Raw genomic sequence first — 27,018 nt, 5'->3', positions numbered from 1 at the left:
GGAAAAGCACTGGGTGAATATGCTCCCATGGCAGAGACCCTGTGAGGAGCCTCACTGCAGCATTCTGCACCCGCTGGAGTTTCTGGGACAGCTTCAAGGGCAACCCCACATAGAGCGAATTACAGTAGTCAAGCCTGGAGGTGACCGTTGCATGGATCACTGTCGCCAGAAAGGTGAAAGGTGGCATACAAATTAAAAGTGAAATGAAAGGGGGGGTGTCCTGTTTTTGAAGTTGCCAGCCAGATGCCTGTGGGAAATCTTCAATTCCCCTCCATATGTTTGGAGAGAAAATTCTCTCATCTGATGGCTTGGAGGCAGGCAAGTGCAGAGATCCGATGTGCATGGACAACAACTCCTATCATTAGCAACCATTGGTCAAGCTGACTGGGATTGATGGGAGATGTAGTCGAAAACATCTAGACAGCACCAAGTTCAGTGCTCTTTTTCCCCCAGTCGGAACTCAATTCTGACACCTCTCAAGTGTGTGCCATTGCCATTATAAGAGAACAAGGGAGGTGTTCATGGTGAGTTCCAGCACCTATTTTTCTAGAAAAACAGAACTCACTCAGTTGATATAAAGAAAACACGCATTCTAATTTCCTGATCTGGAGTTTAAATGTGTGGCCAATTTGCGGGCAGAGATGTACCAAAATTTGATTCAGTTGGCTGTAGAAAGTTGCATTGTGCTGAAACCTGCCCTCCAGTTTCTTGACAGCGCCCTCGCCCAATCTGGCTCTCGTCTTATTATCCATAGACCCAAAATCAAAAGATAATCTAAAATGCAGAGATTAAGATTTTTAGCCCTGTTAAATTGAGGGTGAACATATCAGACGACACAGCGTTCTTCAAACAGCTCTTGTTTATTCACAGGCCAGAAGAGAACTGAACTGAAGGGTTCAGCCAGCCTGCTTATATAGAGCTTCACTAGAATGCAACAGTAACAATTTTCTGTAACTATCCAATCACTGAACTCACTTTCGATTGCTTATTTGCATATGTGGACCTGAACTATCTACAGTATCCCCCTGCTGGCCCAGGGGAGAACTTCAGTACATAACAAGCCCCATTAGCAATATCCTTCTTTTAGAAATAATTTATTGAAATTCCCAGTGATATCTGATTAAATAATATTTGGAATGTGACTGTATCGGAACGCCTCGCTTGCCACAAGAGAGCAATTAAAGATACTTCAAGGAGGGATACTTACTTTATAAGTAAGACGGAAAATACTGCTGTTCCACCCTCAACACAATAATCTTTAAAAAAGATAATTTGAATTGATAAATGCATAAATAAATCTATTGGTTGTGTTATTTGTACTGAATATGAGACTTTATAAGAATGTACCACTGGGCAAGTTACTGTTATTGTATGTTGTTCTTGAATTTCAATGAAAAACAATAAAAATGTATTGGGGGGCGGGGAAGAGAATTAACCTGGGTTAATTTGGGCTTTGGTAGAATACCGTGCACATCGCTAATAAAAAAGAACTCTGCCTATGAGAATTTCACTGCCATTTCCCCTCCCCTTTGATAATTTTTGAATGTATTTTCCCCTCTCATTAATGGATGGAGAATGGTTGGCAGGGAATGCCGCTAGCATTTGGTAATTCTTCTTTGCAGCAGAATTTGATCAGTCCCGGGACATTTTGAGGTGAAGTATGTCTATTGATGGGAAGAGAGCTTAAAAACAAACTCATAAGAATAGTTTATGCCTGTTATATGTGGGTAGAAGTTGTGCCATAAAACATTGCGTAATAGAACCCTCAAGGGATTTGTCACAAAGATAAACCTGTCACGCCCTTGGACAAGGTAATTCAAGATGCTGTTATTAAGCCTCAGAAACAGAATGCAGAACATGGAGAAAGTGAGTGATGTATAAAATTCCTATGGCAGCCAGGATGTTCAACATTAATCTATAGGAAAGAACAATCCGCTCAACATCTAATACTAAGATGGTGGCTGAGCGGAACATTGGAAAGACAAATTCCTCAAAGGGCCAAAGCAACCTTTGTAAAACTTAAGAACTGTAACCAGCACGGCTTTGAAAATCAGTGGATTTTCAAATCATAATCATCATTGTTAGCACGATAAATCTCAAATATTTTAAAATGCATTCCTTCATGGAAGTCACACAAGGAACATTCATTCACAGTTAGATCAAAGGCAGCCTCCAACCCTTATCATTAACACGAGTGAACGCCCCATTCAAATATAGTGAGCCATCTAACACGTTCTCCTAATGGCATGATTGCCGTTGCTGCCACAGTTTCTTCCATGCCAAGCAGAGGATGCCTTAAAAGCTCTCTTGCCCTGGGTTGCTGTTAAGTTGTGTTAGCAATTAGATAGGGCAAGGGGCTTGGGAAGCCATTTTCTATCTGAACGCCACATTCCCTTTTAGGCAGCATTCTGGAGGCCACACGCCAGTGGTGGATGGGCCTTGAGGTGATAGTAGGCAGAGAAACAAATGTTAATTTCCGCATTATACAGCGGTCATGTGTCAGGGACTGGCTGGATTAGGAGGAATAGTAGGAGCCTCTGCCTGGGAGCCCCCCTCCAGGAGGACAAGAAACATTAGGAAGAAGAAGAAGAGTTTGGATTTGATATCCCACTTTATTACAACCTGAAGGAGTCTCAATGCGGCTAACATTCTCCTTTCCCTTCCTCCCCCACAACAAACACTCTGTGAGGTGAGTGAGGATGAGACTTCAGAGAAGTGTGACTAGCCCAAGGTCACCCAGCGGCTGCATGTGGAGGAGTGGAGACGTGAACCCGGTTCCCCAGATTACGAGTCTACCGCTCTTAACCAATACACCACACTGGCTGTCACAGGACTTGTGGTGGTGGGACAGTGGGGAGGAGGCTGGGGAAGGGATGAGCTGGGAGGTGCTGGAAGCAATCAAGGCGGGTCTGAAGAAGTAGGCCCTTCCAGAACACTGGCTGGAGGCTGGATGACTCGATGTGAGCGCAGACACAGACAGGGAGGATTCAGAGGGTACATCTGCCATCCTGCAGCAGGACAGTCTCAGTCCTGCTGGCTCTCCTTCTTTCACACCCTGCTCCAGGGGAGTCCTGCATGGTGCAGAGCAAAGGGCCAGACAGGGCCAGAGGAGGAGCTCACCCCTATGTCATGGTCTCCGTCTGTTGGAGAGGGCTCCAGAGTTGAGAGGCCAGAGGAGAAAGGTGGGGCTGGTGGTCAGTTTCCAGCAAACTTCTCAAGCTGAAGGAGTCGAGCCAGGGAGACCCCGCTGTGTTTACTTTTTTGGTGAATGAAAGTCAATTGCATGCCAAGCCCCTAGCTTTTTCCTGACCTGCAGAGAACCAGCATTTCCCTGCCAGCCTCATGACATCATGTTTCTAGACCTACTCACAAATTCTTCTCTGTCCTCCTTCCAGACAAGCAAGAAGCACTCACTGCCAGAGCTCAAAGGACAAGTTCCACTCAGGTAAAAACACTGAAGAAAGGTACAAAGCAGAGCTGGTGAGGAGTGTGGCTCAGGAACCCTCCTGTTACCTGGGGAGAGTCTGAAGGACCAGTTAGAGTGGTCTACAGGGTCATATTTGGCCTCCAGGCTTGAGGTCCTGCATCCCTGAGATATGGGTGTGGGCCTGACAGAGATACAGAGGTTCCTACTATGGCCCCAGGGACGCAGGTGGCGCTGTGGGTTAAAGCCTCAGCGCCTAGGACTTGCCGATGGAAAGGTCGGCGGTTCGAATCCCTGCGGCGGGGTGCGCTCCCGCTGCTGGGTCCCAGCGCCTGCCAACCTAGCAGTTCGAAAGCACCTCCGGGTGCAAGTAGATAAATAGGGACCGCTTACCAGCGGGAAGGTAAACGGCGTTTCCGTGTGCGGCTCTGGCTCGCCAGAGCAGCGATGTCACACTGGCCACGTGACCCGGAAGTGTCTCCGGACAGCGCTGGCCCCTGGCCTCTTAAGTGAGATGGGCGCACAACCCCAGAGTCTGGCAAGACTGGCCCGTACGGGCAGGGGTACCTTTACCTTTACCTTTACTATGGCCCCACATTTACACTATACCTTTAAAACCTCTTTTCAACTTTAAGGAAGTTCAAACTCCTAAACTAAAAGGAAGAATGGCATGGTGGCCTCCTTAGATGGCCCCAATTAGAGTTGTTTTGATAAAAATCTCAAGGTTCTCCTTCGCACCAGCTGGAGATCTCACACAATGGAGTGAAGGGTCTACTGTTTTGTATGATCCCGTTTGACGGCACGGCAGGGGATGCAGTTGTGTCAAGGCATCTAAATTTGGCGATGCCTTGTGACAAATTAGCAAGAATCATTTCTCGAGGGGAGGGGGCGTTTCCATTAAACAGCAACACTCTGAAGTCTCTTCCTTGAATTTTGACCCATTTTATAGGTGTCTTGTGCTTTATAATTCTGCAGGATAAGTCACTGCTGTTCCCATGCGGAAGCGTGCAACCTTGAGTAAAAGATAGTCTCTTGTTTAAGGGTATGTAGTAAATTTTATTGCAGAGCAAGGAGTCTGAACCTTGGGGTCTGAGATTTCTTTTCAAAACCCTCACTCAGCCTCCCCCAACCTGGTGCTTCCCAGATGTTGCTGGACTACAGCCCCCATCTGCTCCTGCCAGCATGACCAATGGCCAGGGATGATGGGTATTATAGTTGCAAGTACTTGGAAGGCAACGGGTAGAGATGGGGAAGGGAAGCCTGATTCTCTTCACATTGAAAGGCTCACCTATGTCAGTCACACTTACTGAAACAATATATGAACACAGCAAATCCTTCAAAGTTCACAATTCCGCAAATCTTGGAGCTGGGCAAAAGTGTCAAGCCACCTGAGGTTCAGTTTGTTTCAAGATAGATATTGCAAGAGGTGGAGGACCATGTGGATTGATTCAGAGTTTCAATGTCTCTAGGTGTGCCGGATTAATTTTGCATAATATGTCTGTTGTTATCCATTCCTGTGATGGTTCTAGGCCAAAGGACAATATATCAACCCGCCTGCCCCCCTAAATAAAGAATAAAATAATAAAATAAAATAGCAGGTTGCAGCACTGGCAAAAAAAAAAAAAAAAGTTGAGTTGGGAGTTAGATGTATATATTGAATGACTCTTGCCCCCCTACTCTGTACCCCTGAAGAATTCCCAAAGCTTAGGTAAAGGTAAAGGGACCCCTGACCATTAGGTCCAGTCGCAGACGACTCTGGGGTTGCTTTATTGGCCGAGGGAGCCAGCATACAGCTTCCGGGTCATGTGGCCAGCATGACTAAGATGCTTCTGGTGAACCAGAGCAGCACATGGAAATGCCGTTTACCTTCCCGCCAGAGCGGTACCTATTTATCTACTTGCACTTTGTGCTTTCGAACTGCTAGGTTGGCAGGAGCTTATTCTTCATTAAATCTGTAGCCAGAGCCTGAAAGGAAGGATATTGCTCTGTTGACTAGGTAAGGACAAGAAGCCCCAATGTTTATACCAGGCCTAGCCAAACTTACACACCCCTTTTCAGCTTGAAAAAGGCTCAATGATATAAGAAGACAAGCCAATGGCCCACAGAACCAACGCAGTCAATAGTATATGAAGACAAACCATCTTTGCCATTTCTGCTATCCCTAAAACGAAACCCAGGTCATTTCTTCTTTGCTGGCTCTTTCCCTTCCCTGAACACTTGAATGCCAAGGCTGGAGTCTAACATCTGGACCACAACTCTCATTGCAGGCTATCCATTCCTGCCCTACAGTGATACGGTTAGGATCACACTGTCAAAGCTTAAATGTAAGTTTCTTCAGTGCCAGCTCTCTGTCACGATGTTATGCGCTTGAAGAATCATAAAGATATATAGAATAGTAATATAACAACCCCCTGTACTTACCATCCTGTACAATTTGTCTTCTAGGTCTTGATTAATTCTTTGTAAGGCTAGGTAATTGTTTTGTATCCTAAAACAAAGATGAAATCATATAATTAACATACCTCTGCACACTCAGCACCACACTGTTTAACGTCAATTTTTGCATAAGAGATTGCAATTTACTTCCCCCACTAACGCTTCTTAGCTTATTTGAGCCTTGCTTTCTGCCGCTTAGCAAAGCCTTTTTGATTAACGGAAAGCTAAGATTTGCAGACTTCAAAATCCCACCCAGTCTTTGAGAGAACTGATTTGTAACAAGGTGCTTTGAGGTTTCAATCCTGGCTCTTGAGGCAGGGCCACAGCTCAGTGGTGGAGCATCCACTTTGCATGCAACCTGGGTTCAATCCCTCACTTCTCCAGGCAGGGCTGGGAACATTCACTGTCTGAAACCAGGGAGAGCAGATCCTAGACAGTGTAGACTTAGTGAAAGGCTGCTTCCTAAGGTTATGGGTCTATTGACACATAAATCATTCTGGAGGTTTTTTTTGGGGGGGGGAGGGGGGGGTAAAATGCAGATGCCATTTCTCATAAACTTTCCATGGTGCCAACGCAAAACGGCTGCCATGGACAACAAAAATGTACAATTATTGTATAATTTCATCTTGTCCTTATCTACCTTAAATAAAGAGTTCTTTTTTAAAAAAAGAAATTATACAATTGAATATAAATATAGATGGGAAACGGCTATGTATAGTGAATACTTATCTACTTTTAAAAAATGTCACCTATGATCTTTTTCTTTTACCTCTTTATTTTTTCTTTGTTCTTTTTCTCTTTTTTTCTGATACCTTATCTTTCATTTCACTCCTTTATTGTGAATAGCATTTTATAGAGATATAAATAACTGTAAATATGAAAAGAGACAAAGTATTCTCTAATTTTTTTCCTTGGTTATATGTATTTTCATTTTCTTTTGTATTTTCTTTTGTTGTAAATATGTAGGTTTTCTAATTTGTACTTAATAAAAATTATTTTAAAAAAATTAACAAATGTACAATTATTCTGTACCGGTGAGTACTCTTACAATTTTTTTATATAGGTATACATCTAATATGTTTTCAGTTTACCCCTCTCATGTCAATGCAGAGACTGATGCAGAGCTAGTCCTGGCATTAGGCAAAGTGAGGCCGCAGCTAATTATTAGTTATTTGATTAATTGCTATTGTATCTTTACTTCCAGGGAGCAGGAGAGGTTATTGTGGGATTTTCTGCTTCAGGTGCCACAATAATTTGGCTGAGTTTGGCTACTATGCACCTTTATTTTGGTGTTTGTGTGTGTATTTACTGCTTTGCTTCAGGCTCTGAGTGAATGTGCCATGTAGATGCTGGGAAACAGACACATTATAGATATACATTGGTAAATGGGAGAGCCAGCTGGGGTATACTTAGGCTAGTTAGCGTCTCTCAGCCCAACCTACCACACAGGCTTCTTGTGGGGGTAAAGAAGTGAGAGAACTGTGTATTATGCCGAGAGCTCCTTAGAGCAAAGGTGAGATAAAAAATGGACTCCATAATATTTCACCCATCGTAGCTCCCTGCTGAGTATATAAACCCAGATTTGCTTTTTTTAAAAAAAATGAAATGTCCCTGAGGAAACAAAAGAGAGGCTGAAACACACTGATAATAGTGCCCTGGTGCTCTGGCATTGGCGAAATCCACCTTTTTGAAGCATTTTCATATCATTTAGCTTTGCCAAGTCAAAATTGTGTGCAGGGACCTTTTCTGAGAACAGTTTCAGTCCTCTGCAAAACCTGGCCCCTTTTTGTGATGAGGTAACAATGTTCTCAGCATAGCTCCAGGCTGACAACCTTTCAGAATGAGGATTGCCCAGTTGGCAATTACGAGAGGAAAACATCTTCCCAACATATTTCAAAGAAATCATCCTAATGGAATATATTTGGATTAAATGTGCGGTATTTTGAATGCTACAAGATGAGATCTACAACCAGAGCCTAGACCCAGCATTCCACTGAAAAGATGTAGCACGGTAAATCTTATGATCAGTTCCCATTGCTCATCACTGTGAAGTTCATTTTCTAGTAACATGGCAAAAATGGTCTCTTAGAAGACAGCAGGGGATTGTAAAATGTGTCCTCTCTTGAAGTACTGAGCCCCCAAAGGAGTCTTACTGAGACGATGCAGAACGCAGGTGGAAGCATAAGAAATGTTGCCCGTGTGAGACAGGGCTGGTGCTTGGTCTTTGCTCAGAACCGAGTTTTGACTTCAGAGTTTCACTTCTATTCTGATTCCAAAGCAAAAAATAAATCAAAACCAACCGCACCCTCTGCTAGAGATCCTAGAGGGAATTCAAACCTTGCAAATGCTGCCGCCGACCAGATCTGCACCTCCCAGATGAATGCGCAGATCAGAACATGGATTTTTCCACTTCCCCAAATGTTGCAATGCAGTTCTATATATACAGCAATAGATTTCAAGGCAAAATATGTTACAAAATGTGTAACTGGATGTGGAATTTTTTGTTAGGACCTCTTTTAAATTGCAGATTTGAAAGCAGAAACGAAACAGAATGAACAAAGGCAAAAGTGACATGGGCCAGAAAGAGACGGATCTGTCCATCTTATCCACTTCTGAAAATGGACAGAAGATCTGCCAAGGAAGATGGAAACCATCTTCTGGGCAAAAGAGGCCTTGCTGCAGGGTCTTCTTCCTTGCTACTCCTGAGCTGTAGAATATCCACCCATGGGCTGCATATTGAGCACATTTCCTTCCCGAATTCCACACGTCTTCAACATTCACCTACTGTTTGTTGTTCTTTTGCTGCTCACTTTTTTGGTGTTCTATTGGATTGTTCTAAACTTGTTTTCCTGTCTGTCTGTATTCATTTGACAGTCAACTGCTTTTAAACTATTGGGGGAAGGTTGAATAAAAAGATTGTGAGTGGATGAATAACTGAAAGGGTTTATCCACAGAACCTTTTCCACCACTGGTCTTGAGCATTATTCACAACACAGCGACCTCTGAAAACATTACTGATAGTAGTCACTAATAATTTGGAGACTCAATGTATGATTATGGGTATCCTCATAATAAGCCACTCTTGATGGGACAGAATATGCTACATGGAGGCTATTTTTCTTCCTTTCTTGGTAAATGTTGGTACTTACTGGTCAATGAGCAAAATTAAAGTGTGATATTTATTGGCGTGTCTTAAAATGAGCCAGTAGGGCTGCAATGCTCTGTTAAGTAACGTGAGAATCAGCTCCATGAAGTTAAATGGGGCTTATTTTTTAGAAGACATATATATGATTGTGCTGCTAATCTCAAAAATGGGTCAAAGACTCACTTTTGGTCTTTGCCCATGGGCCATGTTGAAGGTCCAAAAGAGGATTAAATACGGCCATTTACTGAAGGAAGTTGCTTAGAAATTTGAAGGTGGTTGCTTAGAAATTTGCCAGTTAATGTTAGCATTTCCTGATGACCTCCTTCAGCATTTCCAGCAGATTGCAACATTTCCCAAATTACCTAAAGTGAAATATGACATTTCTTTTGAGGAAAGGTCAGTGAATTCAACAACTAACCGTCTCAGCTTTTCAGTCACTTTTTCAAGTTCTTCCTGAGCACGTCTGAGTTCTACTTCAAGATATTGGCGTGTAGAATCAAATTCTGTTTCAAGCATTTCCAGTTTGTGAGTTGTGTAGGAGAGACGCTTGCGAAGTTCCCCCTTCTGTTCCTGCAACGTGCTGGAAAGACAAAAGATTTGCATCTGATTAACAGCTTGACGGAGGTCCTAGTGACAGAAGTGGTCACAGTCTTCGTAAATTATACTACTTTAATGTAATATAATGAATCATAGTTCTTAATTGTTCACATTCAGCACTGCTATCATTATAGCTGTCCTGTGGATCAAGATTACAGGCTTGCTGCTATATGACATTTGGAAAATGTAAATCACCGCCAACGTTTGTTTTTGGAATTCGCTCAGGAACATACAAAACTGACTTATTCCAAGTCAGAATGTTGGCCTAAGCAGCTCAGAACTGTCTATTTTAGATTGGCAGTGGCTCTCCATTGTGTCAGCCACAATTATTTATCAATTTATCCATTTGTTTATTTATTCAATTCATCCCCACTTTCTCCCAAAGGAGCCCAGGATGGAAAACACACAAGAAGTAAAATGACCAAAACATTTAAAAAACAATTCCTGCACATATGCAGATTGGCAAAGATCTTCACTTTAAAAGTATTGTTGAAAGATAAAGGTCTTCAGTAGGAATCAAAATGGCAACAGAGATGGTACCTGTCTAACATTGAACAGGAGAGAATTCAGAAGGGTAGGCGCTACAACACTGAAAGCTTATTGCTGTGCAGAAAGGAATTTCTGATAAAATAGTATCTGCAGGAGGCTCTTTTTGTCAGAACGCACTGATCATTTGGCTATATCCTGAGTATAGGAGTCTTTTCCCAGTCTGGTTAAAAGGTAAAGGGACCCCTGACCATTAGATCCATTTGTGGCAGACTCTGGGGTTGCAGCACTCATCTTGCTTTGTTGGCCGAGGGTGGCGGCATACAGCTGGTCATGTGGCCAGCATGACTAAGCCGCTTCTGGCGAACCAGAGCAGCACACGGAAACGCCGTTTACCTTCCCACCAGAGTGGTACCTATTTATCTACTTGCACTTTGATGTGCTTTCGAATGGCTAGGTTGGCAGGAGCAGGGACCGAGCAACAGGAGCTCACCCTGTCGCGGGGATTCGAACCGCCAACCTTCTGATCGGCAAGTCCTAGGCTCAGTGGTTTAACCCACAGCGCCACCCGCGTCCCTCCAGTCTGGTTACTTGATAGGAAATGACAGTGCATGGATCTGGGACGTTTTGCACACAAAACGCAAGGGGCTGGATAAAACTGAACCCTTCTTTTCATGGAAAGAGATCTTCCATAAATGGAAAGCTCTTTGATGACAAGGAGACTCCCACCAACAGAAAGGGGAGCAGGGAGGTGATTTTTACTGATTCTCCCTCCCCACTGTGCTAACCTAGGCCCAAAAAACCATCAACTTCAGCAAACTTTAGTGAACAGCAGCCATGAAGGCCTAAAATGAATCAAAAGGATGGAAACAATAAATAAATTCTAGGTCCCTTTGTGCAGGCTGCTTTTTGCTAGCTCTCAGTTACAGTCAGATGAGACACTGGCTTCTTAAGTGGTAAGTACGTGTATGATAAGGTTAAAAAAATAATTATACCTAATAACACGCTAAAGAAAGTTCAATACATTTCCACATTAGGTTGCAAATCACCAGCAATTCTGGGAGAATTTCTTTTACACATTTTTAATATATATTTTCCCCATTATACACACATTTTTGCAAAACAATTTCCTGTTGTTGTTGTTAGACATCTGAAGGCAGCCCTGTTTAGGGAAGCATTTAATGGACTTTTGTATTTTAATACAGTGGTACCTCGGGTCAACTACTTAATTCGTTCCGGAGATCTGTACTTAACCTGAAACTGTTCTTAACCTGAAGCACCACTTTAGCTAATGGGGCTTCCCACTGCCGCCGGAGCCCGATTTCTGTTCTCATTCTGAAGCAAAGTTCTTAACCTGAAGCACTATTTCTGGGTTAGCAGAGTCTGTAACCTGAGGCGTATGTAACCTGAAGCGTATGTAACCCGAGGTACCACTGTATTCTGCTGAAAGCCGCCCAGAGTGGCTGGGGAAACCCAGCCAGATGGGCAGGGTATGTATAAATAAATAAATAAATAAATAAATAACATTTATTACCCGCCCATCGCCCTAAGGTCTCAGGGCAGGTTACAACAATTGAAACACAACATTAATATTAGAACACAACGTTAACAACAGTTTTAGACAACTTAAAATTACAAAGATAAGGTGGGTCCTGGAAATATGCACCGAAAGTGGCAAAAGCCAGGGCAAAGAACTCACGAAAAGCTATACAAGGTAGGTGCTAGAATGCACCTCTGCGGGAAGTGTGTTCCACAACTTAGGAGCTGCCACAGGGAAGGCACTCTCCTGAGCCCCCCCTTCCTCAGCTTCTGAGAGCAGTGGAGCAACCAAGACAGCTCCCTCCACTGATCTTAGCTCTCAGTAGGATGTGTAGGGAAGGAGAAGGGTCTATTTGGGGACTGTGTAATATTGGGCTTTAAACACTAATGTGAGTGCCTTGAATTGAGCCCGGAAATGAACTGGCAAACAGTAAAAATGCTAATAATGCACCATTGCATTTTATTTTCCCTAATACATGCATTCACACAAACGTTTTACCATGGTATATGCATTTTTGTAGACCTCTCTTGGCTGAAGAATGGCATTGCAAAATTCGGAGAACTGCAAATTTTGAAGGATGGCTTTTCATGAGGAGTGAATTAGGTGAGATCTGAGATCTGGTGGTCAGTATAAAGCACCTTCCTGTGTTCCTATAGCAGGGAATGGGCAAACGGGTTCTTGTTTCTTTGAGCAAAAAAGGGACAGCGTTTAGCTAAGGCTGCTAAGTTTTCAGCCAGCTCCCATAGCTGGGATTTTAATAGCAGCTTCTCCTGGAAACATTTGGAGCTGAAAATGCTTATCTCCGTGCACATTTCTGATTGGGGCAGACTTCCACCAGGGTCAGCTTCCTGCATGTAGAATTTGGCCGCAAGTCATAACTAATGAGAATAGCAGTTTGACCTCCTGGTTTCCTCAACTCCAGCTGCTATTAAAGACACAAGAGCAGGTCAGGGTGAGCTCCTCCACCCCGCTGCCCCCTGGCCAGCTGACAATGCTACAGCCAGTTTGCTTCTAATAGGTAATTTGGTTAAGTAAAGCAGAGATGAAATGAAGTCAAGTGCATATAAAAGAATACACAGAACTATTGTTGGCCTGTATTTGCACACGTGTTTTTTTATAGATTTCTTTGCTGCTCTTTTTTTTAAAAAAGAGCTTCAGAAAATGCATTTCAAAAAAAATCTTAACATTAATAGCAAATGGCTCAAAGCGAAAAGATTCCTCCCGTCTAAATCCTGAAAAGAATGCATAGCAACACAGAGATAATGATTAAGGGTTTGCTTTCTGCAGGTAACGTTCCTCTGGAGCATAGAGCATGCATCCCCAAACTCGGCCCTCCAGCTGTTTTGGGACTACAACTCCCATCATCCCTAGCTAACAGGACCAGTGGTCAGGGATGATGGGAACTGTAGTTCCAAGACAGCTGGAGGGCTGAGTTTGAGGGTGCCTGGCATAGAGGATCTACAGCTTGGTCTCCTCCCACTTCACAAGAGACTTCTAAGAACATAAGTACCTAAGAAGAGCCTTCTGGATCAGGCCAATGACCCATCTAGTCCACCATCCTGTTCTCACAGTGGCCAACCAGATGCCTGTGGGAAATGCCCAAGCAGGGCTCAAGCACAAGAGCACTCTCCCCTCTTGTGGTTTCCAGCATCTTGTATTTCAGAAGCAACTGTGGAGGCTAGTGGCTAGTAGCCATCGATAGCCTTGTTCCCCAGGAGTTTGACCACTCCTCTGTTATATATTCAGTGGTCAGCATTTCCCTGAGCTTGAGTCTGGACTAAGGATTCTGAGCCCCTGTGTTCTGATTCGATGCATGATATCCAATCACAGGACATTTCAGGATGTGGGCCACTGCCATTGGCCCTTAAACTCTTGAGTTATGATTCACAGCTTGGGAAATTAGACAGCCAATCACGTTGAGAGTGGGAGTGGCCCAGGCCTTCAGAAATGTATATAAGTAGTTTGCCCCTGTTGTCCAGTTCTGTTAGTTCAAATAAAGGTTCTTGCTGTTATCTCCGTGTCTTGCTTCGTGGGAACATACCTACACTTCAAGAACCATCCCAGCTTGTGGCCACCATTGTGTCCTGTGGGAATGACTTCCTTTTATCTGACCTAAATCTTCTAATATTCAGCTTCACAGTATGTCCACAAGTCGTAGTGTTACGAGAGAGGGAGAAAAGCCCCTCTTTAGCCACAGTTTTGATGCCATACATAATTTTGTGTTCTATCATGTCACCTCTTGCTCGCAAGCTTTCCTCACAGTGGAGAAACACCATCCCCTTGGCTTTACTTTTCTGAACCTAAAAATACTTCCCCTAGACATTAGGTTGGCCACTGAGAACAAGATTCTGGGCTAGGTGGCCTTGTGTGCCTTCATGGCATGGAAAGGAGTCATGTTCCCCCAGCAATAAAACATTGTGAGAAGAAAGCCTGGAGCGCTACAGACTTCTAAAGAGAGAGAACGCCATTGCTAACCTGACCTGGAGTCTTCATAATGCATTGCTAGTTTTTATTAACAAGATATCTGGTTTTGCTGAAGAGACAGTTCTGAGGGTTATATATCCGGGGGAGGTGAAGCTGCATGCTGGAGGAAGATAAATTACTCTGCTCACACCAAGACATACAGGGGAGTTGCTGCCAAATTCAACAATGACTAAGGGAATCTAAAGTAGGCTGGACACGTAAGGAAGCTGGGATTGTCAAACATCAGCCTTCTGAGCCTCTGTAATGTGGATTTCACTTCAAATTATACTAGATGATGCAGGCTGCCTAATTCTGGTAATCTGATAGGAAAAGGAAGAGATTGGCATCATCATCATCATCATCATCATTCTTATTTGGATTTCTTACTCGTCCTTCACCATAAGGTCCCAGGATGGATAAAAACAATACAATATTACACCCAAATTATTCCTTTCCTCAGTAACTTTTGCCCTGCTGGTGTATTGTATTTCCAAAAGACCAATTTCAGTACATAAAAACAGAAATTCTCTTTCTCAGTGAAATGCTCAGATGCCTTTGATGTGTGTATACAAATTTCCTTGCTCCCACCAAAAATAAAACTTTTGTATGTTCATGTCTGAGCCTAAGAAGAACAATAACAATAAAACACAATGTTAAAGCATTTTACGTTCAGAAGAATAAGGCATATCTCTTGCCATAGACATACAAAAGTAAGACACCATCATGCTCTGCGGTTTGTGAGTTGTGGTGGTAAGGTAGGGGGTTGGGTCAGGCAGTGCAAGAATAGACAAGGGGTGCATGTGGTGCAAAGGGAGGTGGGTTTGGTTGAATATGGGGGAAGGGCTAAGAGTGTACACACATATATAGACAAGGGTAAAGATGTGCCTTCTCAGAATATGATGGGAGCTATACAATGAAGGAGTGCATGCTGAACTTTCCTCCATCCCATTTTCTGATTTTGAATTGTACCTCTAAAGCTTTTACCAGAAAACGGAAACTAGATAGATACATAGACACATGTTAAACGGCCACAGCTTTCAACACTGATGACGAGCACCAGAAACAGGGATCATCATCCTCCTCACCTGCCCAAAGAAACGAATTATTGTATAAGCTCCCTGAGAATGGAATCCTAGAAGGAACCAAGGAGCTATTCTGTTGCTACTTTTTCCACACAGAGAACCAAATTTCTGGGAGGCAGAGATTAAAGGTAAACACTTTTTTAAAAAGCAGACAGCTAAAAAGAATAAAGGAAGCCATCCAACCAACCTCTGGCTATGAAGAGATGGCTTGAGTCCAACAGCAGTGATATTGAGAAGTGCTTATTTTCAATGCTACGGTTCCCAACTGACCGGGTGGGGTAAGACTGCTCCCACACTTTTAATAACTTTTAAGAGACTCTGATTTCTTTTCTAGAGCGACAAATATTCAGAGTGGTTTAACAATCAATCCCTTTCCCCAGGAAACTCTGTGAGTTATTATTTATTATGACGTATTACCTTTATACCTCTTCCTTCCTCTGTGGGACTTGAGGTGCTATACGTAATTCCCCTCCTCCCCATTTTATTCTCATGACAACCCTGTGAAGTAGGTTAGGCTGAGAGGCAGTGACAGATCCAGGGTCATCCATTGAGCTTCACAGCTGAGCAGTAGGTCGATCCCAGGTATCCCAGGTCACAGTCCAGCACTCTAACCACTAGGCCACAATGGCTGTCCCACAGAATTGCAACTGTGAAGGGAATGGGGGTTTCTCTAGGCACCCAGAATTCTTCTAGGGAAGCCAGGACTAAAGTGCTACCATAGTTGCTTTAAATGTATGGTGTGAATGTGGCCAAGATCTCAATATTGCCCTGGTTGGAAGCAGGGAGGAAGACAAAGCTAGAATGAGCTGGATTTGGTTCCATCTACTGCTAGGCCTCCTGCTTCCATCATCCTACTAATCTCACTGAGCACCAGCCACAACTACATGGAGGGTGTCTTTCGCAAGAGCAACCCAAACATGGAGCTGCTGCTGTCCATTGTGATCTTGCAGATTAATGAAGCAACATTTTCTATGAAGCAACGTTCTTGCCAACACGTATCGTGTGCTGGTATTAATTACTGCAATGTGCTGCCATGAAATCTGTGGCGAGTACATTCAAGCGGAGCTGTTGTCGGGTCCCTAATTTCCAAAACGCTGCATCTTTTATCTGAGCGGCTGGCAAATGGCTGGCAGGGGAAGAGAGGAGTTTTCAAAAAAACAAAAAAACAAGCAACAGCAGAAAGTTATAAGAGAAAACATCAACTTGACAAAACATCGCTGTTTAATTACCTGTCCCAGAGGGTAGGTGAAGATTTTGCGAGCCTGCCCTGGAGAATTCTAGGTTGCCATAGGCAGGTTGGCACCCAGGAATTTCGTACCCTGCAGTATGAATAGAGGACAAACCATGGCTAGGAAATGGGTCAAAACAGACATCTGCGTGGTCACCTAGCTAAAAGCCCTGCACATAAGCAGGCAGCAAGCGGGCGGTATCCATATATTTGGATATATCAGTATATAGGATTTGCTAGTATGTTTTGGATTAGGGATGGGTGAATCTGTCCATTTGGGTTTCTCCCAGTTTCTCATTCTTCTTATCTTAAGTTCTTTTCTCCACCTTTCCCCGTCATTTTGCAAAGTTTTATTTTTTGAGAAGTCCTCCCGAAAATTCATCAGCATTTTAATGCTGAATTTCTCCCGATATGCTCATTTTTGTATGCAGTTTTGCCTCATGCACACCTCTTTTTTTTTGCAAAGCAATGCATTTTTATTTGTTAATTCTTACCTATATATATGCATTTTCCTGCACACTTTACAAGAAGACACATCACTTAGAGAACTGAAAAATTTTCATGAAATGAAAAATTCGGATATGCGAATTCTGAAGGCTGGCTATGTTTTTGCTCACAAATTGCATCAGATAGTGCAAATTTAGGTAGGTTTGCATTTAGGCTGAATTTCTCTCCCATCCCTAGTTTGGATACATACGAGATGCAAAATTAGCATGTGATTTATTCAAGCATTTTAACTTCCAACAAGATCTGCTGTCTATATCACAAAGCAGAAGTTCACAGTGCAATCCTACATGCCTTCTTTGATGTAAGATTCATTGAGTCCTCAGGCAAGTGTGTTTGGGATTGCAGCCTGAAGGCCTCATGCAGTTTGGAGAGCATCTCTCCTCCTCAGTCCTCTCTCCCCACCCCCAGCAATTAGGCTAAGAAAGAAGGTCTCATCTCAAAATACATACAGCATTTCTTCCTAAGCCTAATCGCTACGCAGGGTGGGGATTTGTGGGGGTATTTGTGTATGGCAGTAGAGAAGGACCTCACACCAAATTATGCATTCAATGCAGCAAATAGACTTGAAATCCCATTGATTTGAACAGACCATTCCCCACACATACCCATCATTATGGGGTGGAGGAGGGTGATTTTTGGAGCTGGTGGTGGTGGCAGGTGGTGGATTGCACTGTATAGGATTGCAGTGTTAGGGTTAAGATAAGGGATGGGCTTATGCAACCTTTGAGCTTCTGGTGGACATCTCCCCCACCTGCCAATAATCAACCAGAGGGGTTGCAATGGGTCACTGGGATACCTCTAGGTACAGCCTGGTTTGTTTCTTTTTGAAGTCCTTTCACATGATCCACAAGAAAGGAGGCTGGTTCTGTTACTTAAGGTCTTTGGTTGGTTAGCTGGGTCCTGAAATTCTCTTATTTCCAAAATTAGGACCTTTGGGTTGGATTCAGACAATTGCTTTCTAGTACCTAATGTTTTGTCTTGCATGTTACTCATGGGAACCAAGTAAAACTAGGTTTCCGAATCTGTTCAATACATGATGGACACTACAGATAATACTGACTCTTTTTGCCTTTGGGTCAGATTCTTCCCAGGCCCTCATTGAATGCCTTAATCTTAAATGTGCATATATGTAAACAAATGAATGTGTGAAACTGAGTGATGGCTGTATTTTATTTATATATACCGATTTTTCCTTCCTCACTGGGATGGTGTAAGGCCTGCCAAGAGAGTATCAAGGCAAACACACTGGTGTACTGCAACCTGGTGCCCTCCAGGCATCAGTGCGGGCTGATGGGAGTTGTAGTCCAAAACCATCTGGAGGGCACCACGTTGGCAAAGGCTGATGCACTGTGTCCACTGCTTCAAAGCTTTGGGGAAGGCAACCTCAAAACCTGGGAAAATCGAATTCTGCATATATCACCGACTGAGCACATCCAGCAGCAGTGGCAGAACAAGAGCTGTGAAATGTTTAAGCAGAGGAAAAAGAAGAAGAAAACGAAGGCACAATGGGGACCAAACCCTGAAGAAGCAAAATATATATTAAGGCAGAGCTAAAGCAGGTTGGAAACCTAACAGAACACCAAAAGGTAAGCAGACATGTAACAGGAAGTACTGTATGAAAACCACAGCAGCGCAGCAGCATCAACATGAAGCACCAGTCCTAGTGTTGAAGGCAATTTAACCATCTCTCTTTGGTGCAGCTCCTTGTATTTCCACTAAAACCCTTCTGCACTGGTGAGGAAAACCTTATTTTTAAGTTCTTTATTAATATATATATATATATCCACATTTTTCTTCTTTATGGTTGACATTTGTATCCCACCTAACGTCTTTGCAAAAGCAAACAGAAGCAAACAAACAAAACAAGAGCAAAACATAACCTGGGGCAGGTGGGGGTGTTTAAAGAATGGATACTATTCTATTGCTAAAGGTTAAAGCAAAAACAACACCAGTATAATAAAGAAAACCCACAAGCATTTGGTGGATAGCACAACCGTACGTGTTAAACACTAGGTGGCACTAGACTTAGTTGCATGGGGGGCACGAAGAGTCAAGAGTTTTCCTGTTCCTCTCCTGCTCATGCTGGAGAAAGGCAACAAACTTCCTGTCTGGCTCCCTGACCCGTGTGCCCTCTAAGCCAGGGGTCAGCAAACCTTTTCAGCAGGGGGCCAGTCCACTGTCCCTCAGACCTTGTGGGGGGCCAGACTATATATTTTTGGGGGGGAGAAAGAATGAATTCCTATGTCCCACAAAAGACGAAGAGATGCATTTTAAATAAAAGCACACAATCTACTCATGTAAAAACATGCTGATTCCTGCACCATCCGTGGGCCAGATTTAGAAGGCGATTGGGCCGGATCCAGGCCTTAGTTTGCCTACCCATGCTCTAAGCCTTCCATGATAGTCACCATGTTTCCCCATCAAAGCACAGTGGATGGGATTTGCCTGACAGACCCCATCAACAAAACCTGTGCAACAGGAATTTCCCCCGCGTGCCTCCTGCACCCTTGAAATTGGCTCGAGGGAGGGTGTTGGGAGGACTCCCACAAAAGTGCATGGGGGGGTCATTCTGTCTGGCAAACTTACACATGCAGAGGGAATATTTGTAATGGTGTGATGCTGAATTCCACCTTCTGAGACTGAAATAATATTTACATGACAAATAAACTAAATATCTGTGCACTGGGGGGGGGGGGAGTGACTTTCACTACTTCCCCAAAGATCGCAAGAGTGGTGGGCCTGCTGAGTTTCGCTGTGGGGTGGGATGTTCCAACATTCAGGCACCATCGCTGCGGAGAAGGTACTGCACCATACGCCAGCCAACCTTGGTTCATTATAGTGGACTGGTGAAGAAGAGGACCAGTCTCCTGCACCTTTCATAGTTTTGCGGAAGAGGAAATGTGAACAAGTGTAGCTTGCCATGCAAATTGCATGGCAACCATGTTTAGCAATCTAGTTAGTTTGCATGGCAAGCTACACCTGCTGGCGTTTCCTCTTCTACATAACTATGAAAGGTACAAGAATCTGGTTTAATTTTTCACCTGGCTACCCTAAAATTATCACCTTGCCAACAAAGGTCCATATAGTTAAAGCTATGGTTTTCCCAGTAGTGATGTATGGAAGTGAGAGCTGGACCATAAAGAAGGCTGATCGCCGAAGAATTGCTGCTTTTGAATTATGGTGCTGGAGGAGACTCTTGAGAGTCCCATGGACTGCAAGAAGATCAAACCTATCCATTCTGAAGGAAATCAGCCCTGAGTGCTCACTGGAAGGACAGATCCTGAAGCTGAGGCTCCAATACTTTGGCCACCTCATGAGAAGAGAAGACTCCCTGGAAAAGACCCTAATGTTGGGAAAGATGGAGGGCACAAGGAGAAGGGGACGACAGAAGACGAGATGGTTGGACAGTGATCTCGAAGCTACCAGCATGAGTTTGACCAAACTGCGGGAGGCAGTGGAAGACAGGAGTGCCTGGCATGCTCTGGTCCATGGGGTCACAAAGAGGCAGACACAACTAAACGACAACAACAACCCTAAAATTCAGGTTGTGCTCGTGCTTGGGGCACAGTCCCACTAATGGCCTTTGCACATGAGGAAGCATTTATTAAAAGAAGCATTCCTTGAACTGCCATGTGGGAAGCCATCCAATCATGTGGAGTCCCACCTCAAGTCAAGGGCTGTTCCAAGACATTTTGCTGCCTGAGGCAGGCCAGCATATGTTGTCCAGAGACTGCTCCTTCCTCCAGCCTAGATGTGCAGCCATTCTACTCATCTAACGCCCCAAAAAAGGATCTGGGGGAAGGACTGAGCCCTGCTGATCACTTTGCTGCTGCAGCAAATTCTGTTTAAATATTGTTTGCATCCACAGAATAGCAGAGGTAGCACAGGTGCCCAAGTAATCTCTGATGAAGGACCCTACGTCATGTTGTCCACAGGCCTCTGACAAGCCCAAAAGCAGGACATAAATTCCACACAGAATATATTGTTTTGTTTTATCTCGCTTGTTTGATAAACTCAGAGACTGTGAAAAGTAATGAGGATTAACATCGGAATGATTTATGGGAACTATCGTGAAAATTATGAAAGCAGTAGAAGTATGAGATGATCAGACCCCCCCCCCCCCGACCTCAGAACATGGGAAGATACCTCCATTTAAAAAAATGGTATAATATTTGGACTGTTTGATTATTGAATAATATGTATAATTTGGAATATTTAATATGGTTTGATTGAATTGTTAAAGTGGAAAATTTAATAAAGAGTATTAAAAAAAAAAGACAAGCCCAAAAGCAATATCCTTCCCATGTGGTTGTTCCTCAGTAACGTCTATTCACTGAGCTTCTATATACAAGTGCTCTGATGGTGTTTCCTGCTTGGCAGGGGGTTGGTCTCGATGGCCCTTGTGGTCTCTTCCAACTCGATGACTCTATGATTCTATGATTCTAAGAAAATAAGAAGAGGCTTGCTCAGTGAAGCCAAAGGACCATCTTGCCCAGGATCCTGTACTTACAGTGGCTTGTGGGAAGCCTGCAAACAGGACCTGAGTGCAACAGTGCTATCACAACTACAACCTGGAGCAACTGGTAACCAACAGTGAAGGCTGAGAATAGTCATAACAGTCACTGAGAGCCTTCTCCTCCCTTAATTTGTCTAATCCTCTTTTAAAGCCACCCAGGTTGGTGACGATCACCAGCGAATTCTATGGTTTAACTATGTACGGTATGAGAAAGTCCTTCCTTTTGTTCATCCTGGATCTTCCAAAATTCAGCTTCATTGGATAACCCCAAATTATAGTATTATGGGAGAGGGAGAAATACTTGAAGGTTCCACATCTAGCGAACTAAGGCTAAATAAGACCAAGTTGGTCATCATTCATATGTACCTATTAGCAGGTCTTCTCCTTACCACTTGCCATTTATCTAATAGTTAGCTGTTCTGCAGCCAGGAAATTTTATTTCTATTATGCCTAGTTAATGAGTGTACAATAAGGAGCCGCTAATCAGTAGGTGCTTGTACATGCTTCTGAAATGAGCACTTTGAAAGTACACATCAGTGTTAAAACCAGACTGAGTCTTGCAAAGGTAACCATGGCTTAGCTAATTTACCAGTTTCCAGAAGCATAAACACAGCCGCTGCCACTGCCAATAAATTCACCAGACCGTGCTCAATTCATTTAATTTTCTAAAATAGAGATGATACTTCAGAATGACTCCAGAGCACACATAACTAGCACAGTACAGAGAAGATGGGCTGGGTGGGGATACGGGAGGAAGGCATAGACTTCCTGTTGACTACAACTATCTGGCATGTTTTCACCACCATAAACTGGAAAACAGGGTGCTGATGACTCAAGCCCTAAAGCCTGGGTGCTAACTGCTAAGGCAGTGCATGCCTCCAGATCCAATCCAGGACACCTCAGTGAGCAGAGGGTTCAGTCTTGCTCAGTTTGGCTGTATACACATGGATGTTCTGCAGGGAACATGAAAAGGAAGCCAAAGTGCAACAAGGGGCTATTTGAAAGCCCTCTTGCAAAGCACCTTGTACTGCTCTATATAGAGGTTGCTGCCGACTTCTCCTTTTTCCCCTCTACCAGCCATTGCCCCACCTATTGACACACCCAGGTTATGATGAGCTGCAGGTGTCTATGGTGTCTTTCTGTGTGGGAGGATACATGATTCAATATTCCCTAAATGTAAAGTACTTGTTGGAACTCTGCTGTTCAAAATTCTTTTTCTTTTTCCTCTAGCTCATTATTAAATTATGTCTGCCTATTCCAGAGATGTAGCTTCGGGGGATTTTTGGGTGTGGGTGGGGGGGGGTTGTTCTGGCTTTGTGCATGTTTTCACATGCAGGTGCACAGACAACCCCTTAGCTGCACATAACCATTGAGAACAAAAGCAGCATAAAATTGGCATCATATTTTAGAAATATGGCACTTTGCAATGGAATCAGCTAACAGCTACACAGTCCTAAATGACTGCAACTGTTAGCAAATTCCATTGCAAAAAGAACAAGAAGACACAATTGCCTAGAAAATGCCCAGAAAAGGCATTTAGTACAGACAAATTACTGAGTAGGTAAGCAATAATAATCTTGAAATATCTGCAGCTACCAAAGGCAAAATGTAACTTAATAACGGGGATGAATAAACAAAGCAATTTATTATAAAGCCAAGATCCTTTTCTCAGTCTGGCTTTAGAAGACAAGGCTGCAATTTTAAAAGGCCTCGCATTGCGTTCCATGAGTGCCAGACAGTTTTGACTCTTAATGGAAAACGAATAGTGAGAGGCAACTTCAACAAAGACTAAGTATCTTATGTGAAATATGCACAAGCAATGTGTCTCTAATGTGTTGGGTTTGGGGGCTGGGTTTATCTGCTCAGTGCCCTCCTCTGTCTTGATCACCTGTGTGTTTGTGTGCAGGACTGCTTGTGGGATCACAGACTAGCAGGGATTACATGGAGTGATCAACTGTATTATGTAGCCCCTCCATACTAAATACTCCCTATATGAGGACATGGGTGGTGCTGTGGGTTAAACCACAGAGCCTAGGACTTGCTGATCAGGTCGGCGCTTCAAATCCCTGTGACGGGGTGAGCTCCCGTTGCTCGGTCCCTGCTCCTGCCAAGCTAGCAGTTCGAAAGCACATCAAAGTGCAAGTAGATAAATAGGTACCACTCTGGTGGGAAGGTAAACGGTGTTTCCGTGCGCTGCTCTGGTTCACCAGAAGCGGCTTAGTCATGCTGGCCACATGACCTGGAAGCTGTACGCCGGCTTCCTTGGCCAATAAAGCGAGATGAGCGCCACAACCCCAGAGTCGGTCACGACTGGACCTAATGGTCAGGGGTCCCTTTACCTTTTTACCTTTATATGAGTTCCATCAGGGATGAAGACCCTTTATTGCCGCCTGTTTGCTTCCTGGTTCATGCACGGAAACCAGATGAATCTTAGTTCAGCATTAAAAACAGGGCCAAATCCACATTATAAATCACTTTAAACATTAATGGCGTCCCCCAAAGGATTATGGGAAGTGTATTTTGTTAAGGGTGCTGAGAGTTGTTAGGAGGTCTGTCTTCCCCTCGCAGAGCTACAATTCTCTGAGGGGTCTAATTCACAATCCCTTTTCAGGACTCTTGAAATTATAGCTCTGGGAGAGGGATAACAACTCTCAGCACTCAATGAGGACGTGGAGCAGGAGCAGTGGTAGAGTGTGGCCTGAGGAAAGTCTTCAGGGTGGATACAGGCCTTAGAGGCCATGTTTGACCTCTGAGCCTGAGATTCCTCACCCCCTTTCAAGCATTATAGCAACTCCAGACCCAAGTACAGGATGGAAAGCCTCCTACCCCTAATGAGGAAATTTGATATGCAACTTGACAATCACCTGACATCACAATGACATCAGGAATCATAGAATCATAGAGTTGGAAGAGACCACAAGGGCCATCGAGTCCAACCCCCTGCCAAGCAGGAAACACCATCAGAGCACTCCTGACATATGGTTGTCAAGCCTCTGCTTAAAGACCTCCAAAGAAGGAGACTCCAACACGCTCCTTGGCAGCAAATTCCACTGTCGAACAGCTCTTACTGTCAGGAATTTCTTCCTAATGTTTAGGTGGAATCTTCTTTCTTGTAGTTTGGATCCATTGCTCCGTGTCCGCTTCTCTGGAGCAGCACAAAACAACCTTTCTCCCTCCTCTATGTGACATCCTTTTATATATTTGAACATGGCTATCATATCACCCCTTAACCTCCTCTTCTCCAGGCTAAACATGCCCAGCTCCCTTAGCCATTCCTCATAAGGCATCGTTTCCAGGCCTTTGACCATTTTGGTTGCCCTCCTCTGGACACGTTCCAGTTTGTCAGTGTCCTCCTTGAACTGTGGTGCCCAGAACTGGACACAGTACTCCAGGTGAGGTCTGACCAGAGCAGAATACAGTGGCACTATTACTTCCCTTGATCTAGAGGCTATACTCCTATTGATGCAGCCCAGAATTGCATTGGCTTTTTTAGCTGCCGCGTCACACTGTTGGCTCATGTCAAGTTTGTGGTCATGTCAAGGAGATGGGCTGAGTTCTGTCATGGAGTTGGCCATGCAGCCATTCCAGACATACCTCTACCTGTGCTGTATGATGTCAGATGTGGGGGACTGGTAGGCATAGTTTGGGGAAAACAGCCTTGCAAGCCGAATTGGGACCCAGATTTGGCCCATAGGCCACTGGTTTTCAACCCCTGCTTGCTTTATAGATCACCCAAAGTTTCTTTATGCCTCTCTTCTGCATCTCAGCGGTACTGGTGACATGCTTTGCTAAACGAGACTTTAAATAATTGCTCCTAAGTGAACCAATGCTGAGAGATGCACTATGCTGTAATAAATGTGGCATATATATATATATATATATATATAAAAAACCCACCCAAGGGGATTAAATAACTTCCTGTCAGAAATAATCAGTGTCAGTTGTACCCACACTAATCCAATTCAAAAGTGTAAGGCTGGGAGATAATGAGCAATTACATGACTTATTTATTTGCCTGGCATATTAGAAATATGAAAACGAAGCTACCAACGTTGCGAAATTACACTGGAAATGGTTTCATCTCCAGCAAAAGTGGGTTTGGAGGGGGGAAGAATCTGACACAATCCAGAATTAATTCTCATCTGGAAGAAGGCCGTTTCCTTGAAAAGCCAACTGGGTGGGGGAATTGCAGTTTGACGAGAACCCCGTTTAGAAACCAGCACTTGCTGAATCAGTGTAGGCACCTATTTCTATATGAGCAATATTTTTATTTTGTCTTTAGTATGAAGCTGGTGAGATTTCCCGTAGGGAAAGGGCTTCCTTCTATAAATAGACCTGCAAGTGCTGAATATACTGTATTTCAGATTAGAAATAAGGGAGCTTTTTTATTACACTGTGGCACGATAATGCAATTTGTCTTCCCCACTTCCCTCCCCTCCTCAACCTCATTATTGATTCACTTTTAGTATTTTTCTATGCTGCAAAGCATGCTTGGGATTTTCTCAACCCACCCTGCTGCAGATAAGATAACCAAGGGAAGTTCCAGAGTCAAGCGAGGCCTTGATCAATGCGATGGCCGTGTGACATTTTGCTGTGACACCCATAAAAGGGTAGTTCATCATCTTTGGGGTTGTTCCTGGGCCACATGTGCACAGCCCCCGTGTGTGGTCAGCAGGGCAGTCATTTATGCATTGCCAAGGAAGGGAAATTAGCTAGCATAAAAAAAGGCGGAAATCTGCATCAAATTTACATGTGATTATTTGTATATATACATGCACATTTAGAAATAATGCCTGGGGGGAGGGGGCAGTACACCATTTGTTTTGTTGGTTAAAACTTATCTTTTCCCCTGTTGGGTTGGCACCCTTAACCCTACTGGATTCCTACCAATCCAAATGGAAAGCTACACTGCATGAAAAGCTAAGAGGCTCGGGGTTTTTCCCCACAGGCCCTGATAGCTGTAGGTTATTAGAAAGCTAGAGCAATAGTCCGCCAACGAATTTGGGGTGTGGAACTGCAATGCCACGTGAGCGAGATGAATAAACACCCAGCAATAAAAGATAATGGGTGAGGATTTACCCCAGCAAATTATTTGTCAAAATTACAAATACAGTGGTACCTCAGGTTAAGTACGTAATTCGTTCCGGAGGTCCGTTCTTAACCTGAAGCGCCACTTTAGCTAATGGGGCCTCCTGCTGCCGCCACGCTGCTGGAGCACGATTTCTGTTCTCATCCTGAAGCAAAGTTCTTAACCCGAGGTAATTTTTCTGGGTTAGCCGAGTCTGTAACCTGAAGCGTATGTAACCTGAAGTGTATGTAACCCGAGGTACCACTGTACCTAAATACAGATGGTCATTTACCCTCACAAGATTCAACATGCTGCCATCTTCCTTATTGCAGGGCAGATACCATACGCAGAACAAGTCTGTCCCTGTGGCTTGATAGAGGTAGAAACTGTCTCTCATGCCTTGTTACACTGCCGTTTCTACGGGGATATACGCTTGGCATTTATTACCCCTGCTATGCAAAAATCTCCAAATCAATCCGAACTTCAATGTCTAAAATCCCTGGTAGAGGACAATGATCCTGAGATC

The 27,018-nt window shown here is 43.8% G+C and overlaps 1 protein-coding gene across 1 annotated transcript in view; it reads right to left on the bottom strand.

The window, feature by feature from the left end:
• Nucleotides 1–27,018, bottom strand: part of BEGAIN (brain enriched guanylate kinase associated) — a 178,970-nt gene that overhangs the window by 67,903 nt on the left and 84,049 nt on the right. The window contains exons 3-5 of the mRNA XM_081916459.1: nt 16,403–16,492; nt 9,424–9,585; nt 5,846–5,912 (exon numbers count right to left, since the gene is read on the bottom strand). Coding sequence (XP_081772585.1) covers nt 5,846–5,912; nt 9,424–9,585; nt 16,403–16,492 — 319 coding nt within the window. The remainder of the gene's footprint in view (nt 1–5,845; nt 5,913–9,423; nt 9,586–16,402; nt 16,493–27,018) is intronic.

The sequence above is a fragment of the Podarcis melisellensis genome (genome assembly GCF_964234715.1).
Source record: "Podarcis melisellensis genome assembly, chromosome: 1".
In the NCBI taxonomy this organism is placed as follows: Eukaryota; Metazoa; Chordata; class Lepidosauria; order Squamata; family Lacertidae; genus Podarcis; species Podarcis melisellensis.
Note: the sequence above shows the minus strand (reverse complement) of the source record. Positions and strands in the feature narration are given on the sequence as shown.